Source organism: Pseudorasbora parva, chromosome 2 (genome assembly GCF_024679245.1).
Source record: "Pseudorasbora parva isolate DD20220531a chromosome 2, ASM2467924v1, whole genome shotgun sequence".
Classification (NCBI taxonomy): Eukaryota; Metazoa; Chordata; class Actinopteri; order Cypriniformes; family Gobionidae; genus Pseudorasbora; species Pseudorasbora parva.
In genome coordinates this window covers 32,647,932-32,672,970 of record NC_090173.1, presented here as the reverse complement: position 1 = coordinate 32,672,970, position 25,039 = coordinate 32,647,932, and the positions used below count along the sequence as shown (strand labels likewise).

General features: G+C 40.5%; 3 protein-coding genes across 7 annotated transcripts in view; all 3 read right to left on the bottom strand.

Moving 5' to 3' along the window:
- The window catches only part of prr12b (proline rich 12b), a 32,111-nt gene extending 16,398 nt beyond the window's left edge, over positions 1–15,713 (bottom strand). Inside the window, exons 1-5 of the mRNA XM_067416486.1 lie at positions 15,414–15,713; positions 5,637–5,791; positions 5,284–5,445; positions 655–5,144; positions 290–508 (exon numbers count right to left, since the gene is read on the bottom strand). Coding sequence (XP_067272587.1) covers positions 290–508; positions 655–5,144; positions 5,284–5,445; positions 5,637–5,791; positions 15,414–15,496 — 5,109 coding nt within the window. The 5' untranslated portion in view covers positions 15,497–15,713. The remainder of the gene's footprint in view (positions 1–289; positions 509–654; positions 5,145–5,283; positions 5,446–5,636; positions 5,792–15,413) is intronic.
- An 849-nt stretch (positions 15,714–16,562) lies between these two features.
- prrg2 (proline rich Gla (G-carboxyglutamic acid) 2) lies at positions 16,563–19,440 on the bottom strand. Of its 5 annotated transcripts, XM_067417187.1 has the most exons (8): positions 19,232–19,332; positions 18,945–18,961; positions 18,397–18,486; positions 17,849–18,012; positions 17,667–17,700; positions 17,231–17,360; positions 17,013–17,153; positions 16,563–16,896 (listed from the first exon to the last, which is right to left on the bottom strand). In XM_067417187.1, the coding sequence occupies exons 3-8, from the start codon at positions 18,479–18,481 to the stop codon at positions 16,854–16,856; spliced, it is 597 nt and encodes a 198-aa protein (XP_067273288.1). In that variant the 5' UTR covers positions 18,482–18,486; positions 18,945–18,961; positions 19,232–19,332; the 3' UTR covers positions 16,563–16,853. The 5 variants fall into 5 exon arrangements, with proteins under 5 accessions (XP_067273288.1, XP_067273293.1, XP_067273279.1 ...); XM_067417192.1 differs by lacking the exons at positions 18,945–18,961; positions 19,232–19,332 and adding an exon at positions 19,404–19,440; XM_067417178.1 differs by lacking the exons at positions 18,945–18,961; positions 19,232–19,332 and adding an exon at positions 19,365–19,434.
- A 593-nt stretch (positions 19,441–20,033) lies between these two features.
- On the bottom strand, positions 20,034–24,204 carry rras (RAS related). Its single transcript, XM_067416465.1, has 7 exons — positions 23,907–24,204; positions 23,531–23,618; positions 23,231–23,318; positions 22,797–22,899; positions 21,942–22,050; positions 21,717–21,835; positions 20,034–21,636 (listed from the first exon to the last, which is right to left on the bottom strand). Exons 2-7 carry the CDS (start codon positions 23,612–23,614, stop codon positions 21,549–21,551), a joined length of 591 nt encoding a protein of 196 aa, XP_067272566.1. The 5' UTR covers positions 23,615–23,618; positions 23,907–24,204; the 3' UTR covers positions 20,034–21,548.
- Positions 24,205–25,039: the final 835 nt, after the last annotated feature.

Here is a 25,039-nt window from a genome sequence, read left to right as displayed (position 1 = left end):
CAAATGCACCTCCTCCACTAAACTTTGCCCTAAATCTGTAGATCATTTGAGTACATAAAAAAAAGATATGGACTAGTACTTAGTTTGTCATGTTTTTGTTCACAAAGACACCAATAGTATGTAAAACAGACCTTTCTAAAAATTATTAACGGATTCACTTATTGCTATAATTTACTAAAATGCAAAACCACACAATTTCCATTTGCTCTTCATTTTGCATCAAACATCTGGAGTTATTTAAACATATTCTCTTAAATTTCAACATTCATTTTTGCAAGCTGAGACTCACCTCTTGGGGTTTCTGCTTCATCTTTTCCTGACCACAGTTCATATCATTTCTGTTCATGTCAATTCTGTTTAAGTCCACACTGGTAGTGGGCCCTGGGCTCAAACCAAGGGATGGTGCAGATCCTACCGAACCATCAGACAAAACTGGATCTGTACTAGACAGGGAGTCTGTCCTCAGGAGGGATTCAGATGGGGGCATGGAAGGAATAGGGAGCTTAATCTGGGAGGAAAAAATTTAGTTACATTTTTACATAAAAGCTATTTCTTGAATGAATACATACTCTAGGTTTGTGGGAATGATGAATTGATGAAACTGTAAACATTTAATTTATATATTTTTGTTGCAAACTATAAACCTTAACTTACTTTGATTGGTTTGATGGGTTCTTGGTACTGTTGTTGAGGCTGATGCTGTGCAAGTTGTTGATGATGTTGCTGTTGATGATGAAGTTGTTGTACATGTAGGTGCTGCTGTTGGTGCATGTGTTGTGGTTGGTGCTGCTGTTGTTGCTGTAGATGGTGGTGCATGTGCTGCTGTAACTGTGGTTGATGATGGAGGTGAGGTGGTTGTTGATGGTAGTTCTGTCCCTTGTTCATGTCTCTGTGCATTTCTAACATTTGATCATCTTTCCTTCCACGCCCTCTTCCTCGACCACGGCCCCTTCGAGTCTCTCCACCAGGTCCCATCATGTTCCTGCAATATGGAGGCTCAGGTAGAGGCCGAATACGTGGCCTACCCCTGGGTCTTGGTGGACCCTCACGTTTAGGTTTGGTGGGTTTCCTCCCCCTTTTCTTTGGAGCATCATGTGGGAGCAGCTGTGGAGGAGGTCCAAGGGATGGGTACCCTGAAGGGTGACAGAAATCTAAATCGCCCATCAAAGGGCTTAAACTGCCAACTCCTGAACCACTTCCAGACTTTCTGCAACTAGAAACAAGATCGGGCAGCAAGTCTGGCAGACGTCTGCTATTTAAGCGGATGTCAGCTGGAACATCTGCTTTATCCTCATCATCCTCAAACTCATATTCTTGGGCATAGTTCTTCTTAGCCTGTGACTGTGCATTAGGGTCTTTCCTCTGTTTAAGGAGGTGAAATGAGCTCGTTTTTAAAAGTTTTTTAGGTCTAGAGGAGCAAAAGATTGGTGAGGTGAGTCCCCCTGTGCCTGGACCACTCCCTACACCTGCAGAGCCCATCATTTTGTTTCCAGTTCCATCCACAATGTGTCCTGTGCTACCCATCCCAAGACCTGGGCCCTGAGACTGGATTAAGCCCAGTTGTTCTGTGTTTACAGTGGATGGGAGTTCATGGGATTTCAAGGGGTCCAGTTCTAAGTGCATAGTACCATTGCCAGATTCAGACAAACTGTGACAATACTGCCCATAACCCTGATCACCATGGTGACCCATCATGTCATATGCACTTCCTCCACCTCCGGTAGTTTTAACTGCATCCATTCCATCTTGTACAGTTCCATGTGCCTCTGGCACACCATCTTGACCTCCTTGTCCTGCACTTCCACCTCCCCCAGCACAACTTGCCTTGTAGTCCTCAGAACAGAACATATCCTCCATCCCTGGAAAAAAGGATCGATCCTCATCTTGGAGAAGAGAATCTGGGAAACAAATAGATGTCAGTGGCACAAACCGTTGTTGCTGATCTTGACTCTGACCCTGGTTCTGAGCTGTTTTCCCTACAGGACTGCCAGTGTCATATTGATGCTCTTTGAGCTGATCTAGCTGTGGCTGTGAGAGTTGTGGCTCTTGTTCCCTGGACTGGGATTGGGCCTGTGATGGTCCAGAAGCTGGTTGCATGTGGTGAGGGTGCTGGTGAGGGTGTTGATGGTGAGAATGTGTCTGTGGCTGATGGTGGGCATGAGGAGGTGGATGATGTGAAGCCATATGGTGCAAATGAGAGGGGGTTGGCATGTTCAAATCAGGCTCGGACAAGAAATCATGAAGCTCTGTTGATGGTTGTTGAGAGTGGTGGGACTGATGGTGTGAGGACATCCTATGTTGTTGCTGTTGTCTGTGATGATCAGCAGCGTTCCCATCTCCTGCACCAACTCTATCAGAGGTCCCTGTTGCTTCTCGGCTATTTGTCCTGGAGAGAGATCTCTCTAACATGTCTAATGGTGAAACAGAATTCTGACTTGACTGGCTTTGGTTTCGCTGAGCCTCACGGCCATAGTGGACCTCCATAGTTTGGGACTGGAGCTGGAGTTGAAGTTGAGAAGCCTGTGGCTGAGTGTCTACTCCTCCAGAGCCACCAGTACTTAATCCCCCAGTTGGTCCAATCATGGCCTGCTGGCCCATTGAGTGTTGTTGTTGCTGTGAAGGAGCCTGTGGGTTATCCATCTTATTTCGAGTGGTATGCGAAAGGACAGATTGCAGAAGGTGAGCCTGGGTATTTTGATGAGAAGGGTCGGGTGGAGAATCCATTAGTCCAAGAGAGGACTGGGTCTGTCGCTGCTGCAAGTCTGGAGTCTTTCGCAGGTAGGGCAATTCTGAAGGATCCTGAGCTTTCTTAAGATCCATATGCGAGTGGGACATTGAATGGGAATGAGAGTGCTGTGAATGCTGAGGGTGTTGTGAGTGTGATGGGTGCGGGGGGTGATTTTGATGTGTTTGATGAGTGTAAGGGTCTCCTCTGCCATAGTGGACCACTGAACCAAGGGAGTCATGTTGACCATGGGAATGAGTGTGCGACAAAGAATCAACTGCACCTCGACCTCCATTTGCACCAGCTACAGAGAGCACTCTATCAGACTTAGTCTGTTGCTGCTTTTTCAGTGACATCTCCAACTGGTTCTCTAAACCTGTGCCTGGACCACAAGAGCCAGAAGCAACTGAAGCCCCATTGTTGGTTGTATTATTGGTCCGAATGACACTCTGTAGATGATAACGTTCTTCAGATGCCTTATTCAGTTCATAAGTGGAAAGAGACTTTCCTCCATCTCTACTCTGGGAAATGGACTGGGGCTGTGGCTGTTGTGAGGCTACTTGCTGAGCCTGTTGAGAATGATGCTGGGAGGGATTGGGTGCTGGACTCTGTGAGTGCAATAAGTGCTGAATCAAAAAGTCATCCTCATCTTCTTCATCCTCTTCTTGAGATCTTTCTACCCCAAGCATATCAGAATCAGACTTAGATTTTGGCGGCGTTGCGTGATAAGACTGTGTTGGCTGGGTTGGCACCCTTGCGTCTGAGTATCCTTGTGGAGAAGCCAGGAATGCTGGGGAGAGAACTGATGACAGATACTTGCTACCCCCATTTCCTCCAGGTGATTGTGCAGGGCGAGTTGGGGCAGGGGAGTGCAGACCTGGGCGTACTATTCCAGAATTACTTGAGGGTGAAGGGCTGGAATCTGGGAGGTGATAAGATCCTGTGCCACTTGCTACACTAGTACTACCACCCCCTGAACCACCCCCCACACTTCCTGAACTACCTGCTCCTGATCCAGTGGTACTGCTTGTTGTACCGGTACCACCTCCTGACACCATTAGGGCAGGCGAATGTCCTGTACCACCATAGCCCAGTGAAGGGCTTCCTGCCCCTCCGAGAGATGGTGGCAAAGAACCATATCCTGAATCAGAGCCATAGACTACCTCAGCTGAAAATGACCGCCCCGTTGCTCCAAGACTTCCGTAAGATTTTCCTGACCCCCCGAGGCTGGAACCAAGATCCTGGGTCTGCGGTGAACTGAATCCCCCATATGGCTGGGGCATGTGAGAAGGGGGTTGGCTTGGTGAATATGACTGTTGCTGTGGTGGGGTTTGACCAGGAAGGCCAGCAGTTGGTTTGACTGGGGCAACAGGAGAGCCATATGTGGACAGACAAGGTTTGGGTGGCTGCTGCTGTGTAGCAGAGGATGACACAGTGGGAGGTGGAGGGGGCGGGGGTTGCGGTGCTGACTGGGGTGGTGGTTGCTGCCTTGAGGGAGCAGCAGATGTACTGGATGAGACATTAGGATTAGAAGCAGAGGAAGAAGAGGAGGAAGTGGAAGAAGCAGAAGGAGGAGTGTGAGGGGTTCGAGATGAGGACGAGCCAGAGGAAGAGTAGCCACTACTTGAGCTGGAACTCTTTCCCGTTTTGCCAATACCACCACCCGAGCCAGCTGAGGAGGAGACTGAGGAGGTGTAAGGGGGCTGGATAATAGGGCGGTAAACTTGCTCTGATCTGGGAGAGGGTTTGGGGTCAGATGATGGACTCTGCTCACCCAGTGGACTACAGTTTATGGATGAGCCATGCCGATGATGGGGTATCTGCTGGTATCCTGATGCACCACAACTAAGATAATGATGTAGGGGGTGAGGTGTAGAGGAGGAAAGTTGAGACTGTCCAGGAGAAGGTCTCTGGTAGTGCTTGATCACGCTGTCTTGCCTGGGGATGGCTCTTTCCTGTGACTGTAGCGGTTGAGGAGGTGCAGAAGAAAATACAGAGGAATTGTAGAGCTGAGAGGACTGATCCTGCAGCTGTGAGGACAGCAGGTTAAACTGAGGTGGTAAGTGGCGTGTCGAGGAGGACGCAGGGGCTTGTGGTGGAGGAGCACTGGTGGGCTCTTGTGGCCCTCTATATGAAGCAGTTCCACTCTGTGAAGACAGAAGACGGTCAAAGCCAAGACTTGACTGTGAGGGCGTTTTAATGTGCAGCAAAGGATCATGGGGTGACAGGAGACCGTTGGAAGTAGGACTGAAGGTTGGTGTGTCCTGCAGAGATAATGATGGGGTAACTCCAGGGAAGGAGCGCCCTGAGAAGGATGCAGGGTGCTGATATGCCGACAGAGCAGAGGAAGAGGGAAATGAGCCAGAGCCAGGTAGTGCACCAGAAATGAATAGCTCTGCAGGGGCTGGAGTATGCATTGCTACAACAACAGAGAGGGAAAGCAAAGAAAAAAAGAAAATGATTCAGCAGTTAATAAGAGGACTATCTACCTTTATTTCATCATATATTTCTGTGTTCACATTTAGATCATTCTATATTCAATATATCACAGTACTAACCAGTTTGCCAGGAGGGGGTGCGAAACTGAGAGAGCAGGGTAGAGGCTGAGGGGGGTGGCTGAGCACCTCGGGATTCCAAAGCAGAGATCAAGTTCATAACCGAAGCATCTGGTCCTGAGGGACTGGCATGATGAAGCCCAGTATCAAACAAGCCGGAAAGCCCTGTGAAAGATAATTATCAAGACAAACTCTAACACCTGGTCAGAGGATGTCTTTTTCCTACACATCTCAACATCAAGGTAGAGAATGAACTACAGTACTGTGATACAGTACAGTCCTCACACTATTCAAACAAGCTTGATCAAACTACACAAGTTTTCTAGTAATTAACTACACAATTTTGTAAACCTTACCTAAGCTCCTTCCTGCACCCCATGCCCCACCCTGTCCAGATGTTCCTGGATGATGATTTGTTGCATATCCTTGTAGCGGGTGTGGTGTCGCATAAGGTTGACGGTGGAGGAGTTCTGAGTCTGGATGGGAGGATCTGGAGCTCCCATAAACCAAACTGAATAACAGGGGTTTAAAAAGAGGTAATTGACACAGGGATTGATACTGAATGTGACACAGAAACAGAGCAATAGTTTCCATGCATTTTTGAAATTTAGGTGTATGGCAACTTCTCTTCCTTTGGTTGTCCAGGGCATAATATATACATAAAAAACTACATATTCAAATGAAACCGCAAACTTTAGTGCTTTTAAGTAGGGACAGGGAAGCAGAAAAGAGAGACAATGAGTTTGAGGGAGGTAAGACGATTAACAATCTACAAATAGCCTGTAGTAAACTGGATAGTTTTACATTTTGTTCTACAATGTAGGCTACACTGCAGTGCACACACTATCCTTAGTTAGTTATTAAAAACCAAATGTAAAGTTTTAATCTAGGTGTCAGCTATTATGCACACCTTTTACATGTTTGATATTTATTAAAATAAACTGTCAAATCAGGTGTAAATATAGTGGTTTTCTCTTAGAATATTTATGCTCTTAATTTTAGTTGTTGTCATAAAATGATTGGTTTCTTGACATGTTGTAATTGTAAATTCTTGAAAAATATTTAATTAGTCATTATGATCATTGTGCAATGTAGAACAATGCAAATCTGCAAGAAAGTTCTCCCCAGTTGTATCATTTCCATGTACAGTAGTATGCCGAGAATATAAAGTATCAGCGTTTCCCATACATTTATTTATCTGTGGCGCCCTGCCACAATATCAACACTGACTGCCACAAATTGATATCAGAGTTCGATAAGGTTTTGTGTCCCAATCTCGTTTGCGCTGTGTAAAGAGAAGTACGCGATCAGCTCGCATCTCAGTTAACCAATATCATCCAACTGTGGCCAAAAATGGGCGTTATCGTGCTGGTGGGGGGTTACCGTTTTTGCAGACTTAAACGCCCCTTTCTTCTTCGCCTCTTCTGCTGAACTACTAGCTGTCAACATTCAGATTAATATGTTCAACATTCGCTAGTTAGTTTTTCCTCAAACCGAAGCTTCAAAATCAGATCTATCATCTTGCAACATGACATCATGACTTTGCGTAAACATACACGCCACTTCCTAAAGCCAAGTGGCATGTTATCTGTGCGCATTTTGAGCTATCCGCGTGTATGTCTACACCGCGTGATTCCGCGTGAATCTCTACGCCTAAACGAACCATATTGTGTGTGTGTTTCTACATAATTTAAATGGATTTATAAACGTACTAAATGTCTTTTGCTATTTCATATCTGCACAGCTGTCCATTTACCGCATTTTACTGGATTTGTAGTGAGCGCTTGTAAACATATTTTCTGAAATAAATGCTCGACTTGAGCTCAAAAAATGAGCTCACATTTATTTCCAGTGCATTCGTTTTACAATATATTGCTATTACTCTCATAGGATTTATATTATAACTATTATTATTATTACTATTATGGAGTGTAAGAGTCCCTTTAAAGTTGAGGTTCAAGTAAAAAAAAGTCTCGATAATTTTACAATGACTACTAAACTACTAGCGCACAAAAACTACTTTCGTCGCATTGTAAAATTATTGTACAGCCACTGTAGTGAGATGGACTTTGTATCGACGTCTTTAGTGCCTTCATGGGTCTTGTGAGTGGAAATGTACTGAATGCCAATGGAGGCCTATCTGAAGCCTTTCTCAGCCATAAGCTTTCAACAAAAATATCTTCATTTGTATGTTCACTTCATATCATACAAGATGAACCGAGGTCTTACGGGTGTCCAATGACATGAGGGTGAGTAATTAATGAAATAATTTTCTTTTTTGGGTGAACTAACCCTTTAACATTAAAATGCACAAAATCTTCCTGCAGGGGGGACATGCCCCCAAACCCCCCAAGAGGGACAGGTCCACCCACAGTTTCACTAAATCCTATTGGAAATACTGAGTAGGCTATTTAGAAAAAACTTAGATCAATATTTTTTATAAATAGGCATATTAATATCTCTACATGTTGACATCCCAGTAGCCTACTTGCTTCAGTTATACGAATATTGGGTTAAGCAAAAGAAAACGTGTATATTGCATTGCGTGGCACACTTCTTGCTTTCAAAAAAATAATAATAATAATGAGTTCCCCGGTAGAGCTTTATGACTAGCAACTACCCTGGCCCAAACGATCGGTGGATATAAGCGCACACACACACACACACACACACACACACACACACACACACACACACACACACACACACACACACACACACACACACACACACACACACACACACACACACACGCACACACACACACACACACACACACACACACACGCACACACACACACACGCACACACACGCACACACACACGCACACACACACACACGCGCACACACACACACACGCACACACACGCACACGCACACGCACACACACGCACACACGCGCCCAGATCAAGAACGAATTTCTGCCGCCGGGTGTACGTTTTGTACATATAAAAAAGACGTTTTACTCACATAAATTTGTTGCACCATTCCTGTTGGATCCAATATAGAAGGCACAACATTGTGTCTGCAAATCCAGCACCTGAGATTTGTTTACAAACGATTCCGAAGTGAAATGAAGCAAACACACATATATGGTCTTCCCCACGTGAGCTGGAACTTTATTAAAAATAAATGAAGTATCACACATTCCTAATACTATGATCCAAAGGAAGCTTATGCAGTGACTGTGTTCTTCCACAATATCTTGCTATCTTCTTCCACATTGTTATTGCTGCTGGCTTGTGACCGACTGAACAGCTCCATGGTGGGCAGTAGTGTTGTCAAAAATATTTATATTTCGATATGTATCGATACTGGAATATATGAAATGATACGATACTCAGTTTCCACAGTATCGATACCAGCTGCACTCTTCTCTCCTCTCCGACCGACAGCGAGTTCACAAGCACTCGCATATTCTCATTCAGCCCGGTTAACCTCTGAACACAACAAGCGCGTTCTGCTGGACTTTTCCTCATAGTGTTAGTGTGTGATCGGTCTGAATTTCGCACGGGATTGCACATAATTCTACTAATCCCGCAGATTTCGCGCTCACATCTAAAGCGCGCACACACACACACCATAATAAAGCCACCTCTGACATTCAAGTGCAAACATTTGCTTCTATTGCCAGTGTATTATTGGTCAAATACACTCAAAAAATTCTCAGTCCACATCTAGAAGAGTATTAACGTAAACACAGTCGGAAACAGTTCAGGAAGGATGAGTAACAGGAAAAGTGTTTAGAATCCATACGTGCGTTAGGTCTTAAAAGGACAGCAGTCATTTGTTATTCAAACTACAAAAAGACAAACGATCACACTGATCACACACAGACTGATCAACTTTGACTGTGTAACTTTAATGGTTTCATCTGTATGCCATTAATTTTTTTTTTTTTTTTTACAAAGAACATTATCCAATGTTGTTTTAAATTTAATTACTTTGCATTTTTTTATTCAATTTCTTACCTTCATATTATCTTTTTTTTTTTTTTTTTACCATGGTATCGATTTAGTATCAGTATCAAGGTATTTTAGCCTGGTATTGTATCAAAGTCATAATTTTGGTATTGTGACAACACTATTGTGACAACACTATTAAATACGTATTAGGCGTATTTCATAGCGCCATGATGTAAGGATGAAGCCCACGATCGTTTTCTGGGCCTGGTGTCTATAAAAGCTTTTCTTTGACTAAAAAGGACGTTTTTAGCTCTGAAACTTACGGAATAATCTTATGTTACCATGACCTTTTATATATCAAAAGCTCAAGGGAAAGTTGATTTCTCAATTGATCACCCCTTTAATAATGTATTAAATATGTAATCATGCACATGTTCAAGCTCTCCAGTAGTAAACAGATATAAAATATGCAGAGAAAACAAGAATTCTGCACCTCGTTTGGTTTTCTCTTAAAACATTATTTTTTTTAATAGGCGCTTTGATCACCATCTAATACATTTTAAAATAAAGGATTTAATGATTAAATTGTTCTAACTTTTATCTAATTAAATAATCACAAATTATTTTATTGTATAACTAGCCAAAATAATATGAAATCTATGATGTTTTTTTTTTTTGCCTTTTCTTTCTGGAGACTTGATCAAATATCAACCACTTGTGTTTTCTTCATTTTGGAGAATGAACCAAACAATAACTTACTGTTTTGAATCAAAAATCTGCAGTGTGACATTGGGGCAGATTTCACTGTTCCCCCTCCCTTCGGGCAGTGAAAAAGTCTGTTGGGCTCTAGACTCATACTAAATCTCTGTATAGAGTATCAGTTGGCCCAGCTTGGCATTATCCCTTCTCACACTATAGCCACACACAAAGATTAGCTCTTTAAATCAGCCCACTCACTTCCATATCCTCCCTCTCCCTAAAAGCTTGCCTTGCAGGATCTGATTTTGCCAAACTATCTATAACAATCATCACACCATATAAAACATTAGTGCTCTCAATATTGTCTACTCTATAAATACGGAAAATATGCTGACTCATCAATTTGAAATTATTGCAATACAAAACAAATTCAGTTTCTAAATAATTCTTGTACCTTGTAACTCGCATTTACCACTGCTATGCTTCACAATGTGCAGCTCAGAATTCTGATTGGCCACTCTGCCTGTTGCCAGCCAATCAACTGTCTTTTGCAGTCTTTGCAGACTGTCTCTGTTGTTCTCTTACATAGAGAGTGGCCAGTTCAGTTGACAATGGCGGTTAGGATGTTGCTGAGGTAAGACACAGAGCGCTCATTGATAAAAGCTCTCCACTGACTGAATTGCCTTGGTAACCCCCTCCCTTCCATCCTCAACAGGCTCTTAGTGTGAGTACAGCTCAGTTAGTCTAGATCCCTCTCACTTTGAGACCAGAGTGGGAAGCCACAGACACCACATACTGAGTGAGCGCGTGGTGAGGGGGTGGGTGTCATTCAACAGAAGCGGTGGAGTGGACCAGAAAATCTATTTTAAATCCTATTAAAGAAAGACCTTATTCGAATCTTCTAGTAGCATTCAAGAATTACCTAAACAAATATGTACAATCTATATGCACAATCTCTCATTAAATACTTCACAATTCAGTCCAAATAGAAAGCAAGAATAGATTTATATTGTCATTGTGATTCTCCATTAAATAGACTCCTGGACTTAGTATAGTCACTGCAATACACGTCTACCAAAAGACCTTAATAAATGTGACAAAGACAACTGATGTCCATCCTGAGGGGTTCTATCTGGGATGTCCATCATCTCTTTTAAAAACACCCTCATCTTAGAAGGCACAAGCCTTGTGTAATTAACTTGATAAAGCTCTAATGAACTGGGTTAAACATTTAAATTAGTGAGAGCACACATCCTCGCTACCAAACTGCTTCACTGATTGCACCTCTGGCATAATATATAGTGGCGTGATGAAAGTACTTTTATGATGTTTTGATACATTGCTGCTGCTATGTGATACTGGTTCTTTTGTGGATTCATTTCAGGTTATGCAGTACAAGGCAAGCATCATAGATAAGCTGAGTCACTGCTTTAAATAAAAAAAAATCATATTACCATGCAAAAGTGAAAAGGCAAAAAGGACTTTGAAAAAAGAATCACGTTCAAGTTATGAACAGGATATAGGAAGAAAAAAAACACGATGAGCACAGACAGACAGATTTTTTTCCTGCAACTGAATGTCTCATCTTAAGTAATTAATTTATCATAACATCGGTGCACTCTTTTCAAATGTGAGTATTCATATACATAAAATAATTATTCTGTGCAACCAAAAAAAGATGTTTCACTCGTGGGTAATGGAACCAAGAATTAGACAATTGGCTGTTAATCCCAAAGAGGCAGCTCAGAGACAATCAGGGAATAGATGATGAACTTCAGCAGAATTAGGTAAATTAAGGGACATCTTACATACAGTGAGGGTTAAAAGTAGGATACTTTTACAATCGCTTTTTAAATGAAATATCCTTTCATTACAAATTGCTTCATTAACATAATCAGCTTCATCATGCTTTTTTTTATAATTGTGACTTACCGAAAAAGAGGGGCCATATGTATTATAAATTATCTATTATAATTATTTATTATATACATAATAACTATTATTATTATTATTATTATCAATTAATGTGTCCTCATAATCTTTAATCTAAAACATGAACTTCCCCTTCCTTCCTACCTAAACAACATCTTTTCTGATGTTAATGAGGGCTGGGCAATAATTCCTACCTCTGGCAACCAGTCACCAACAATCCAAAAATCCAATCAATAATCAATGTCCCATCCAACATTTTCTCTCATTCCATAAGCCATTACACTCATATATTAATCGCATGAAACAGAACTGGGCTTTTCTTCCCTGTTGTTATAAAACAATATATATAGTTTTATAACAACAGGGAAGAAAAGCCCAGTTCTGTTTCATGCTGATTTTAATGACAACAGGATAGAGCAAAAGCGTGTGCAAAACCTGATGATCATTTAACTGTGATATAGGAAATATTTATACCATTTCCACAGCCAATGTCACAAATTTGCTTTTAAAATAGTAACCTGGAAATAGTGACGAATCATGCATTTTGTTTGTTTTCCTTCTATGATATTTAGTTATATACTACAGTTATATACATTTTAATTTGTATACATTTGGACCACACTATGAATATTCTAGATCCAAAATTTCATCCTCTCAAACTCTCTTTTCCTTTCTCATTTTTTCCATCATGCTGGCTTATACCTTCAGTCAATCAATTTATCCTGTTAAACCTCTCATCTCCTGCTATTGCGCCTGTGCGTAAGCTGATTAAGCATAATTTGACAACAGAGGGAAAAGGAATAACAGGGAAAGAGAGGAAACAAAAATAAATAAATAAATAAATAAATAATGGAAGGAACAAGAAAAAAAACTAAACAAAAGAGAGAGGGTTAATTTAGAAAGCTTAATTGAATCCACTGTACAAGACTGCTCCTAATTATATAGGCACTAATTCAACACAGTCCCCCCAACAGGTGCAAAATGTTTGCAGCCTGATGGGGAACTCAGTCATGGCCATTAATCTCCATTAGATCTGTGTGCAGAGGTGTGTGGTGGATGTACACAGACCCAAAAATGACGGAGGGACTGGTGAACCTTGCCATCATGGAGTAGTATGCCTTTGTTGGCTTCATAACCAAGAATGATGCAATGTGCAAAAGTCCCATCAGGCAACAATGCTAGAATAGTATCTGTTTATTCTCATTTAATATTAAAACATGCAACAACATTTCTTATTACGAGAATCAATATTACCAAATGTGGTGTCCTATACAGACCCCGGTGTCATTTTGTTTCATTTTATGGTAATTTTACACTTCTTGGGAGTTTCATCATTGCATAATGGCTGCGCTTCCAATGACCTAAAGCAGCGGTCTTACTATCTAATATTCGTTCAAAAGCAAAAGCAATTTTTGGAAAACTAGAAGAGGGAATATTAGGTGAAAAGCATTTCATTTCATTTTATCCAGTGGATGCTTTCAGCCTCTGCAGCAGCAGCACTACTGAAGCTTGTCCATCATCATAAGCCTGAACCCATTAATATTCTGGATTCTATCTATCTGCCAATGAGTCTACAGAGATGCTCTTGAGATCAGAAACACAATAATATAGAATCCAACTGAAAATAGAGAAATTCATTTTTGGACTTGCTACTGGAATTGCAGTCCGGGGGATGCTACCTGTTACAAAAACTCAAACCACAGCACAGCATGAGTGATGTTAGTCTGAATGGAATTCCTCATACATAAAAAAACAAGGGGTTTCTGTACATCTTGGGATGATTGCCCAAAAGAATAGCCCTATTGTTGTCCTGTCATGTAAGAAAAAAGAAGACCCACTCCAAATGTGTTACAATGCACAACTGATGAGATAGCAGAATGTGATTGCATCTTTGTAAATAAAAAAATTAATACAAGCTACAATTATACACACACACACACACACACACACACACACACACACACACACACACACGTATCTGCAAAGCCAATTATACACACACGTATCTGCAAAGCCTTAGCATATTCCACTGACGCACAAAATACACTAAAATTATCATACATAATTAAAATTTCATAACATAAATCCTATAAAACGAAGAATGCTGTGCTGTGCGCCCAAGTGTACGACTGACTCCATACAAGCAACGCGAGACAGTAACGCCACCAAGAATGATTGCACGCGCGCTGTGTAAGCTGCTAAGATTGATTTGGTTGTCACGGCGACTGATAAGGTACGTAGCCGGGCGCCTTTGAACTGTAAGTAGGCCGCGAAAATAGTGGAACACGGTTGAACGTAGCTAAAACAGCGAAAGCACGACACTGTAATAGTCCCGTTTTCAGGTATGACAGTGACAATATCATTATTTTAATAATGCAACACTTCTTAAAAGTACCAACAGTAATGAGCAATCCTATTTTTTGGTTCAGGAGTTTAAAGTTAATGGCTAACGTTAGTCAGATGTGAAACTAAACATTAATACCATGTCAGGTCATTTTATTCAGCAGATTCCTCCATTCCGCTTTGCTATGGATATTTAAATATATGTCTCAGTCAATAAGTTTGTATCGGTCACATGTCATGTGTGTAAAACCTTTGTGGTTACAAATACGTTTGCAGTGCGTCTTACGTTTATGTTTACAGTGTGCACGTCTCGGTCGGTCACGCTGTAATTTCACTGAGGAACGCCACACAATTTTGGTACGTTGAAGTGATCACTAAGTTAAGCTGACAGTATCCTCAAGAACAGAGATGGCATTTCCCCGTTAGATATTAACGATGGTAAACAGGCTATGCAAAAGTTAGTTTTCCAAAGAGTTAGTAGCCGTGGTTGTTCATATAGCGTTTAATAGCTGTCAGTATTGTGACATGTGTAACTGAATAATACATGTTGACTGTAAAAAAAAACCAACAACAAAAAAAACTTCATATCTGCGTTGTGTAATTTAACGTTCAGATAAAACTTTACCATTTCCATTGGATTAAAACAAAATGTTTTTCGCGAATAAACCCCTCGTAATTTTACAGACAAATGCGTTAGCTACAGAGATAAGCTGCATACAGTAGCTAGCACCCATTTCATCCCCAAATATATGTAATTGGTTGTAATCGGTTGCCTCCAAAATAACGCTGTCAACGTGCATTTTGTGCCACGCATTACTCACTACGCTGAATTAGCGTGTATAAGTACGGCATGCAATGTCCGGTTTGGTGCGCCTCCAAGGCAGAAGGCTTGATTTTTCATTTTTGATAATACGCTAGCAAGCTAGCTAGCAACATCATCCCATCCCCCCTCTTTTCGCCCTCTCCCCCTTTTCTGTCTCAGTCTACCTTCCGTATCACGCATTAACTCTCAATCGCATTCCTTGCATTTTCAAGACACCCCTCCTCCCTCAGAAATGACAATACTGATGGTTGTACGTGGACCCAGCGACAATATAATGCATGCAAGTTAAGTGAATGAACACAGCACTGGAGCGAGAGTGGGGACATGCATTGCATTGCGTCCGTCCGTCCGTCGGCATGGGCATTGTTACAGCCAGCTAAGCATATTTATGCATCCAGTAAATGGAAGTGTACTTGCACGGGCGCCTTACCTTGCCTTCGCCGATCTCTCGTAACTCCATCCCGTTCCAGCGCCCAGATCACCGAATCCTGTGCCAGGATAATTTCTATCCATTAAAGAAGAGACAAGGGATGAAGATGGAGAGATAGACAGGGGGAAGGGGAGGGAGGTATTTCCTAAATTCTAACACACTATCTCTCCCCGTGTCCTTTCCTCTGCGCTCAATGTCTGTTTATCTCTCCTGTTTCACAAGCAAGTCCTCAAGAATAGGACCAGCACAGAGGGGGAGAGGAATGGAGGGAGGAGAAGGAGGAGGGGGAGATGGAGGATACAGAGGGGAGGCGGGGAGGGGGGTGAAGTATTACACCAACCACCGCCACCACAAAAAATCCGGTTTCTTCCTCCCCTCCCCTCTTTTGCCCTCTTATATATCTCGATGCCTATTGTCCTTCGTAGCAGAAACAGAAACGCGGCCGATGCTCTGCATGTCGAATTCTAATGCCACTGCTTGTTACACCCACGAGACCTAAGACACGTGCTGATTGTACCCTAATTTCCTCTTAGTTGTTCGTGGTCTGCATTGCCACAAAAAGGTGAGGTATAGGGCTCTATAAATAGTAGTCTACTCAGGGCGCGTTTTTATTCAGCTGTTGCGCCCCACATATTTGCATCATGGATAAATGCACGGGATGGAGCCTCTTCGCCAGAAACAAAGTGTCTTGTTTTGAATAGGTTCATTTAAATCCGCGAAATTTCCAAGAAATCTACAAGGGGCTAGTAGTGTAACGCTTATAAACCCTCACAAAAAAGCTACAATGGCAGGGATTAAAATCGCTATTTTCAGGTATTTAGGCAAGAAGACGCCATTTTCAAGAGTGGACTAACAGGCTCGCGCGCGCACACACATAAACATACCCCTCTCCCCCCCGCTCGCTTGTCACACTCTCACACATACGCAGTCTGTCTGGAAGTCTCGTGCGTACTGCCGCCTTGTTACAGCACAGAGGCACTACTGAGTTTTGTACGCTCCCTCTATACGGTCTGTGGCAGTGCGCGCTGATACTCTGAAAGAGGCAATGAGGAGTGACAACAGCGGCTAATTGCAAATACTGAATCGATTTAAGCGTCACGCGCATTGTTGCTTTACACAGTCAAATTATCAATCAAACTCAAGTCGGTATACATTTTTCATTTTTATTAATAATGACAATTCAATTCCATTTAACATGACCAAGAAACTCTTTAAAATGTTTCAACAAACCTGATTTAAGAAAATATTGAAATAAAGATAGCAGCAAAATAGTTTTACAGAATAATAAAAAAGTTAACTGCTGAAAATGTAGCTCACGCATTACTGAAACTACACTTATCTACACAGTCACTTCTTTATCTATGGCACATGACCACCACGTTCACGGGTAAAACCATATCACCCCCCCCCCCTATTTAAAAAAACAACATCATGTCTTTGTCATTCCTCTTCTCGAGTTACTGTCGGCTCAGGTGGATTTTCCCTGTAAAGAGAAAATATGCATATTTTAAAACTATTTGAAAATGCAGCACAGACTAATTTTATAGCAGATAGTGTGCTTATGCAAACATATGCAAACAAACCATGCAGAGTCCTTACCCAGAGTATGGCGGTGGGGGGGCATCATGCTGGCCACTGTGAGTCAGAGCCTCGTTGTACGAGGGGAGACCCGGAGCCGCAATAGTCAAGGGAACAGATTCAGGTACTGGCTGCCCATCCACTCCCATATGCACAGGAACACTGGAGATGCAGAATCCATTAGAGTGATATTGCCACAAAAAAGGCATATCGCGGTGGTAATGACAGCATGCACTTACCTGCCGCCTCTTGCATTTTTGCCTCTGTTCTTGTAGCAATAAATGCCCAGCACAGTGGCTATAATCGCTGTTATTACAATAGCCACAATGCCAGCTACCAAACCAGACACATCAAGTGGGTGCAAATCCTCTGTGGAAATCAATCAATCAGTTTATCATTCTATCATAAATGTTCAAGTGTTCAATAGTGTTGTCCGTTTTATCCCATTAGGATAAAATATTGGTCAATAAAATACTATTTGTAGCTTGCAATTGCTAACACTATGGCAATAGCTAGATAAGGCTGCTTTCTGCTGTGCTGTCAGACTAAGAATATGACTTGAAATTTATTTGACAACTGAACTGTTGGATGTGCATATGTTCAACTTCATCTAGAAAATATTAAATACATTTCCATAACAACAACAAAAAAACAAATAAAAGAAATCAGCCTTACCATGACTGTTGACATAGGTCTTCCAAAAAGCAGCCTGTCAGAAAACAAAATAAATTGTGTCAAGAAAATATATATAAACCATGTTTCGCCTCATCTTGTAGTTTTGGCTAAAACATACTTTCTTTGTGTTCTTTGTATTGTATGCTTACTAAGAGTATATAAATGAGTATACTGTTTCTTACCGTCTTTTTGTCATCTTCAAAAACCTCTCTGGCCTCTTCATAAGAGCATATTTCCTCTATGCATTCTCTCTCTATATTGCCAGGTGTCACTAACTCAAAATCCCAACTGTTATACAACAGTTTACGGGAGAGAAATGAACCCGCTGACTTCTCTTCTAGGAATACTGAGGTCCACAAAACAAGAGAATACAAATAATAATGAAAAATCACAAACATACACAATCACAATGTAACAGACAGAAGGAACAGTGCAGCAGCGTATAGGAAGGGTAATGTAATGACAGCTAATCATACAGATATAGTACATACATTAATAAAATATGTTGAATTCAGTGTGTGAAACAGTTACCAATGTTTGTAATAGACCTGTAATGCAAGTCTGTAATGCAAATACGACTGCACAGAGGTATAAGTCTTTGATCTCATGCATGAGTGCATAAGGAGCCAACAAAAACACCATAGTAGCCTACTAATGGATGAGCAACAGAAGACAAAAAAAAAAAATGCCACACTGGCGATTAAAAAAGTGTTTTGCTTTTCATTATTACCATCATTTCCATTGTAAATCACTCTTCCCCAAACAAGATGCAGCAGGGATAGCAAGCTGAAACATATAGTTGGAAACCCCAGCATTGTACCTGTTCGAAGAATATGATAAAGAATATTACAAAGTTTAACATCTATGCTTAGATAATGCTATATGGAGGACCTATAGACTATAAAACTGTAAAGAATGCGTCACAAAATATTCTCCAGAGTTGAACGGAAAAAGTTTACAGTGTCGTCCTCTATCGGTCATTGCTCTTATTCAAAAGCAAATATTAAATGTTTACATTAAGAAAAAGAAAAGAGACATAAATATACATAAAATATCAGTTTAATGTCGTATTTTCAAAACGTAAACTAAAATCACATTGAAAATACATTGACAAACGTGTGGTAACACGAGGAAATAACTGAATATTTATTAATTAATTTATTTATAGATATCTGCATATTCGTATAGAAAACAAGCTGTACCACAAAACGCACAGGGCAGAAAGTACAAAACTGCGCTACGTATACAGAAAAACGACATGGGCAACCGCCCGCTTACCTTTACACTCTTGTGCTCTGTACAAGGACAATTTGAAAGAAAAACACTTTCAGATATTTCCTGTCTTGGCGCTGTATAATTACTATAGCTAAATCAACTATATAAATACAAAGAACTCACATATTCGCGGGGTTTGATTAAACTACTTCTATATTCATCTGTGTTTAAGTCAGAGCGAAAATACAGCTCATCATCACATATGAGATATACCAGTTTGACAACATATTTCACAGCCGCGAGCGCTTATAGGAGTGGCAGAGGGACGTGACCAAGTTTCGGTGACCTACCTGCAAATCTCTATAAAAAAGCTGCTTTGATCGCCACCATTGTGAAAAAATACTTAGTATCGTTAGGTTTTAGTGCTGTAGCTACTGAATTATGTACATTTCGTATTTCAATGTTAAAAAATGTGATCATCACCTGTCTTTAAAAACAAAAGAAAAAAAAGTTTCAAGCCACCTTGAATAGCTTCCGGTTTCAATAGACCATTGCGCCTTGATTGGATCAACCGTTCTTTTCAAAGGAAAGGAATGGTTATGATTGGGCCTCTTCTTGGCAGGAGCCGACCTATAAGAACATATTTTAATACATTTACAAAAGTCAGTCCTATCAAAGACTGTATATACAGTCTTACTCTTAAGGGACTTTGTTGGCATAATACTATTTGGAATATGCAAAAGATACAATTTTCTCTAGAATCATAATCTCGCCTTGTAGTGGATTCCCTCCCAGCGATTTCCCCTCACCTCACATATGGGAACCATTTACAACAATGGCTTGCATTGCGCAGGGTAAGTTCTCTTATTTGATCGTTATGGTCAAATAAGAACTGAGAAACATGAGAAGAATATGTAGGCTATATGCTGATATATTTAGAAGTTAAAACAACAACAACCCTGTTTGGCGTCTAAATGCAATAGATTATCCAACATTCATTAAGTTCAAAAATATATATATATTCTTACTTTAATCATACATTTTTTCTCATTCATAGGCTGAATTCAGTTCAAATACATGTGAAATGAAGCAAGTTCTTTTTTTTTTTTTTTAGAATGAATCACAATAAATCACCCACAAATTCTTACATGAAACTTTTAAAGACATTTTAATTGCATACAAAAGAATATTGTTAGATTTAGATACAAAAGTGGAAGATAAATGGTGTCTGATCTCTCCAGAGCCAAGAAAATTAGCTTAAATAAAAAAACTGAAATAATCAGACTTAAGACATGAAATGATATGAATGAGATTCATGTTACCATGCTGTGTAATTGTGTTAACATTGCAAAATTAAATAGTGCTCTGTTCTTATTTGCAGCCAACAAACCTGATCTACAATATAATTTGTCCCAGTTCAAAAAAAAAAAAAAAAAAAAATCCAAGTCCCTTGATTAAATGCCTTAAAGTGTGTGTAGCAACTCCCTCAAAAGTCTAGTATACCATAAGAACTGCTATAGTGTGACTAAGGAAAAGCATCTGGTCTTGTTTTCCTTACCCTATTAACTAAGCCATTCTTCTTATGTAGACAGATTGACTCCCTCCCTAACAACATTGACTAATACCATGCTTATTAGTAAATTCATTTGGCAATTCCTCTATCACTTTTTCATTACTGTCTACTAGTGAAGGTGCAAAAATTCACAAGCAAAGCACATCATAGTCAATAACGTGAACCTGGAGGCAGACTGTCTTATTCTGCACATACGCACAGATAGGAGTACCTTCAAAAATACATCATTTATACTATAACAAAAAAGAAACATAGCAAAACAATCCCATAATAAAACCACACAATTTGTCCATTTTAGTGTTAAACTACATTAGATAACTATTCACGATGACAAAGCTGGTGTGCAAACATATACAGTATAGCCTTTGGTTTGAATGAATACTAGCACTGCAGATACTGGACTCATTATTTAAACACTACTGCTTCTCCCTTAAAAATGCTCAATTATGTCACCCCACATAGCTTTATAAGGAAGAGATTAATGAAAACAAGCTGGCTGGAATATATTTTTTGCCACTTGGTAGCAAGGTTTAGACTAGAGCAGCCATTTCAGTGCAGTCACACTGACTATAATCCCCCGAGAAAGAACATGCTGACCAGGGGACTGGGCCAATAAAACACTTTCTGACTTGTCTTTGTGAGTCAATAACACAATATATGACATACAAGCGACACCAGAACCATCACAACACTTTGTCAGCACACCACTTATGTGGTTGTTTAAATATACGTTGTCACTATTGTTCACCTCCTCTGTGGTTTTTTAAATCTCTTTCACAGCACACAATCAGTCTGCAACCTTTTACTACGAATCTAAAATCAAGAGCATGTTTCTACAAGGCACTACATAAACATGTGGACAAAATAAGAACTAAAGGCCCCACCTTTCCAACATGTTATTTCTCATTTGATATAGCCTACTTTCTCCTTGGGAACCATTCATACACACATACTGTAAAAGCGGCTAAAACACTGATGCGTACAGTGCCCCCCACACACATTTGCACAAAACACACACACACTGTGTAGACATATAAGGCACCAGGCGTGAGAGTGAGGGCTTCAGTCTCCTAGGCAACAGTGCAGAGGGGCAGTCAGAGCAGGGTGCAGGGACAGCCACCACTCTTCTGCTTCCTCGCATGATTAGCGGGGAGTGGTGGACTCTCCGTCTCCTGAAACTTCCTGAGGAGACATGAAAATGTAAATTCATCACAATCCACTACATTGTCAATCTCAGAAGAACGTTTCTCTATTTCTAATACCTTATTGCTCGCACAACCTCCATGAATGCTTCATCCACATTGTGGCGGTTCTTAGCTGACGATTCCATATAGTGGATCCTGTTCTCTCTGGCAAATGACATAGCCTCCTCTCTTGAGATCTATTTGGGAGAGAAAAAGAACAAAATATGCACACATATGATTTGGCAGCCTTTTTCATATAAAAAAAAAAAACCTCCCCTCAGCTGTGTAACACAGAAAAATTACCTCTCTCTGCTGATCAAGATCGGATTTGTTGCCAACAAGAACCATGGGAAAGTCATCTCGATCCTTCACCCGCAATATCTGAGTGTGAAATTTCTGAATTTCTTTATAACTGAAACCAAGAGAACCGAAACAAATTCATTAAAACACCACATTTCGATCTATGAACACAAAAATAATGTGTAGTGTGAGTGTATAAAAGGTGATAACAATTGAACTCTACTTGAATAGTAGCCTGTAAATTTAATTTGCAATAAAAAATCCTATTGTTTAACAAATGTATCATGAATTATTTAAAAATTATAAACTAAACAGAAAAATATATATATTTTTTTAAAGTGGCATAAAAAATAAAATAAAAACTTTAAGGTTTGGTAAGGTATATTCTAAAAAAAGTTATAGACCGAACAATGTATAGACTTAATGCACATAATGTCCCCGTTTTCACACATTCGTAGACATATAATGTTTTTGTATACTAAAACGGTTTTCAAAAGATTGCATTATCAAGCCCCCAAAATGCCATTGTCATGCAAGCGAAAGGCCAAAACAAAGTTATACAATTTTAGTTGGAAGCGGTGTCGTGCAAATCGAAGTCACATCTGTGAGGATTCACACACTGTGAAACCTCAACATTCACACTCGCCACACAAATAGTTCAACTCTGCTGAGCACCTGATGACATGAACACTCATAACCTGCACTCTCATTCTCATCACAAACACATTCTGTGGTTTTATTTTTAAAACACACACAGACACACACACACACACTCTCTGTTCTCGTCACATAAAGGTTAGGAACTATCTATTCCCCTTCCTCTCATGCTCACACAAACACACTCTGGAAAACACCTACCTGCCACTGTCATTAAGAGCAAACACCAGCAAGAACCCCTCTCCAGAGCGCATGTACTGCTCTCTCATCGCCCCAAACTCTTCTTGTCCTGCTGTGTCGAGGACTAATGAACAGGCGAATGACACAAAAACAGAACAAAGCCCAGGTAAATAAAGGGGAATATATAAGATGAGCTGATCCACACAAACAAATCACTTTCTTTTTGTGCACAAACACAATTCATAACTACACCTAATTTACAGAAATTGTTTGCTTTAAGCACAGCTGGCATGATGTTGTACTGACAGCAAGTCAAAACAAAACCTGGGCAGGAACCCATAGTCAGCAATGAATCATCAGTGATGCAACTCTGTCTAAAATCTCCCTACTGAGGGAACCTGTGGAGCTTTTAACACTCATTCCTTCCTATGAAGAACACATAAATACCAACATACTGTCTAATCGTGTCTCCTTTCCATCCACGGTGCAGATTTTAGTATACGAGTCTTCAATGGTTGGGTCATAGTCAGACACAAAGTACGACTGTAAAAGACAACAGAAAACATTTTGGTTCACCAACTCCTCAACAAGGGCTTTAACATGAAGGAACATGCAAAGAAAAACCCACTGCACTCTGAACGTCACACAACTCTTACAACACACCCACATACATAATTACTAACGCGTAGTTACCCCCATAAAGTGCCTTAAATACATCTTTATTTCATACAAAGTACTGAAAAATACACACTTACCTGAATGAACTGAATACTGAGGGCGCTTTTCCCCACACCTCCACCGCCCACGACCACCAACTTATATCTTTCTTCCGTTGACATGGTCCTACTCCAGCAAATATGTAACATAAGGTCAAAAACAATACTAATCATGTCCTTTTACTAAACTAAAAGGATTTTAAGAGGAATAGCACTGCTCTATTGAGCATAAAGATTTAGGACCGTAAAGGGCCTGGTATCGTTGATAAACCTCTACTATAGTCTAGAATGTAACAGATTTGGCCAAATATGTATCGCAATCAAAGCTCCATGCTTCAGTATATACAAAACATTTCCAGACTGATAACTCTTAAGTGAAAATACCGTGCTGTTTTGAGCAATGACCGCCGATTACCTTTCTTCCGCAGCCGCCTTGAGTAAATTAGCCTTCTGGTGCCAAGTTAGCGACTCGAAAGTCAGACAACTTAGTCCACTGCCAACCCGCGAATACTCTGACAACTTTAATACACTATATCCGCAAGATTTAGCCTACAAATTCTCCCTTTTGTACAGGCGATAAAACCATCTTGCTTATGGAGATGAAGAAAGAATTCCAAGCTGAAAGGAATGTCCGCCCTCTGGATTTTTCTTGGTGATTTCTGGACTCTCTCTCTCTTGCTTCCGATAGCTTTTTTTCATGACCAGGGGCAACTTTTTTCGTCTTCAGTGTATCTCATGCGCACGCCTGAAATGGGCGCGGCTTTCAGGGTTGTTTTTCTCATCGCACGAATCATTTCGTAATCGGTGAGCCTCGGCGAGTTCTAATTGGCTGATGCAAATGATTCGATGAGCGATTCTGCTGTTACTACGCTTGTATTTCCGCAATAGAAGGAAGGCTATATGATAAATGTGTAATTCGAGCGTCGACTTTCCCATATTTGGCCAAGGGCCTGGCTTGTCTGAGTTACTGTACAGTAGATGTTTACACGGAGCGTAATTCTGCATTCATTGACTTTTTTATTTATTTAAATTGAGCTCGAACGATATAAATAGGCTAGTTTAAAAAAAACGGCGACACATTACTCATCTATGAATTGTGGTCTAAGTCGTATAAAATAAGACTGGTTTAAACTTTATGTTTGTCGAGAAGATGGAATATGTTGTTGGCCTAGGCTATCTTAGCTAGGCTATTTTTTATTTTTACCGATTACTAGTGATATAGCTACAGGCTACATTTCCCTTTGTTCTTCTTGTATATTTCTTGGCAATATCAGTGTGGATGCTGAATCACTTTTGGCTTGCATTAAACGAAACCCTCCAGAAACATGACAAACAGGGTGTAGTAAAAATCGTTTTGGAGACACCCACCAGTTACTGTCTGCTTTCTCAACATTTCCAGGGATACGGTGCTCCTCTTCATTGTAACTAAACCTAAATTTAGGGAACTCAATTTCAGTAGTCTGATATATATATATATTTTTTTTTTTAAATCCTCAACTTTAGAAAACTGCTAGGTAGGCTTTAACTGTGAGGATATGATCATTTCTG

Coding starts and splice junctions, on each gene's coding strand:
- prrg2 (XM_067417192.1), bottom strand. CDS start 18,481: ATGCTGGGGTTTCCAACTATATGTTTCAGCTTGCTATCCCTGCTGCAT. Junction 18,013..18,396: donor GATTTACAATGGAAATGATG/GTAATAATGAAA, acceptor TGTGGACCTCAG/TATTCCTAGAAGAGAAGTCA. Junction 16,897..17,012: donor CCCCCACCGCCATACTCTGG/GTAAGGACTCTG, acceptor TTCTCTTTACAG/GGAAAATCCACCTGAGCCGA.
- rras (XM_067416465.1), bottom strand. CDS start 23,614: ATGTCAACGGAAGAAAGATATAAGTTGGTGGTCGTGGGCGGTGGAGGT. Junction 23,319..23,530: donor TCAGTATTCAGTTCATTCAG/GTAAGTGTGTAT, acceptor TGTCTTTTACAG/TCGTACTTTGTGTCTGACTA. Junction 22,900..23,230: donor AAAGGAGACACGATTAGACA/GTATGTTGGTAT, acceptor CCTGTTCATTAG/TCCTCGACACAGCAGGACAA.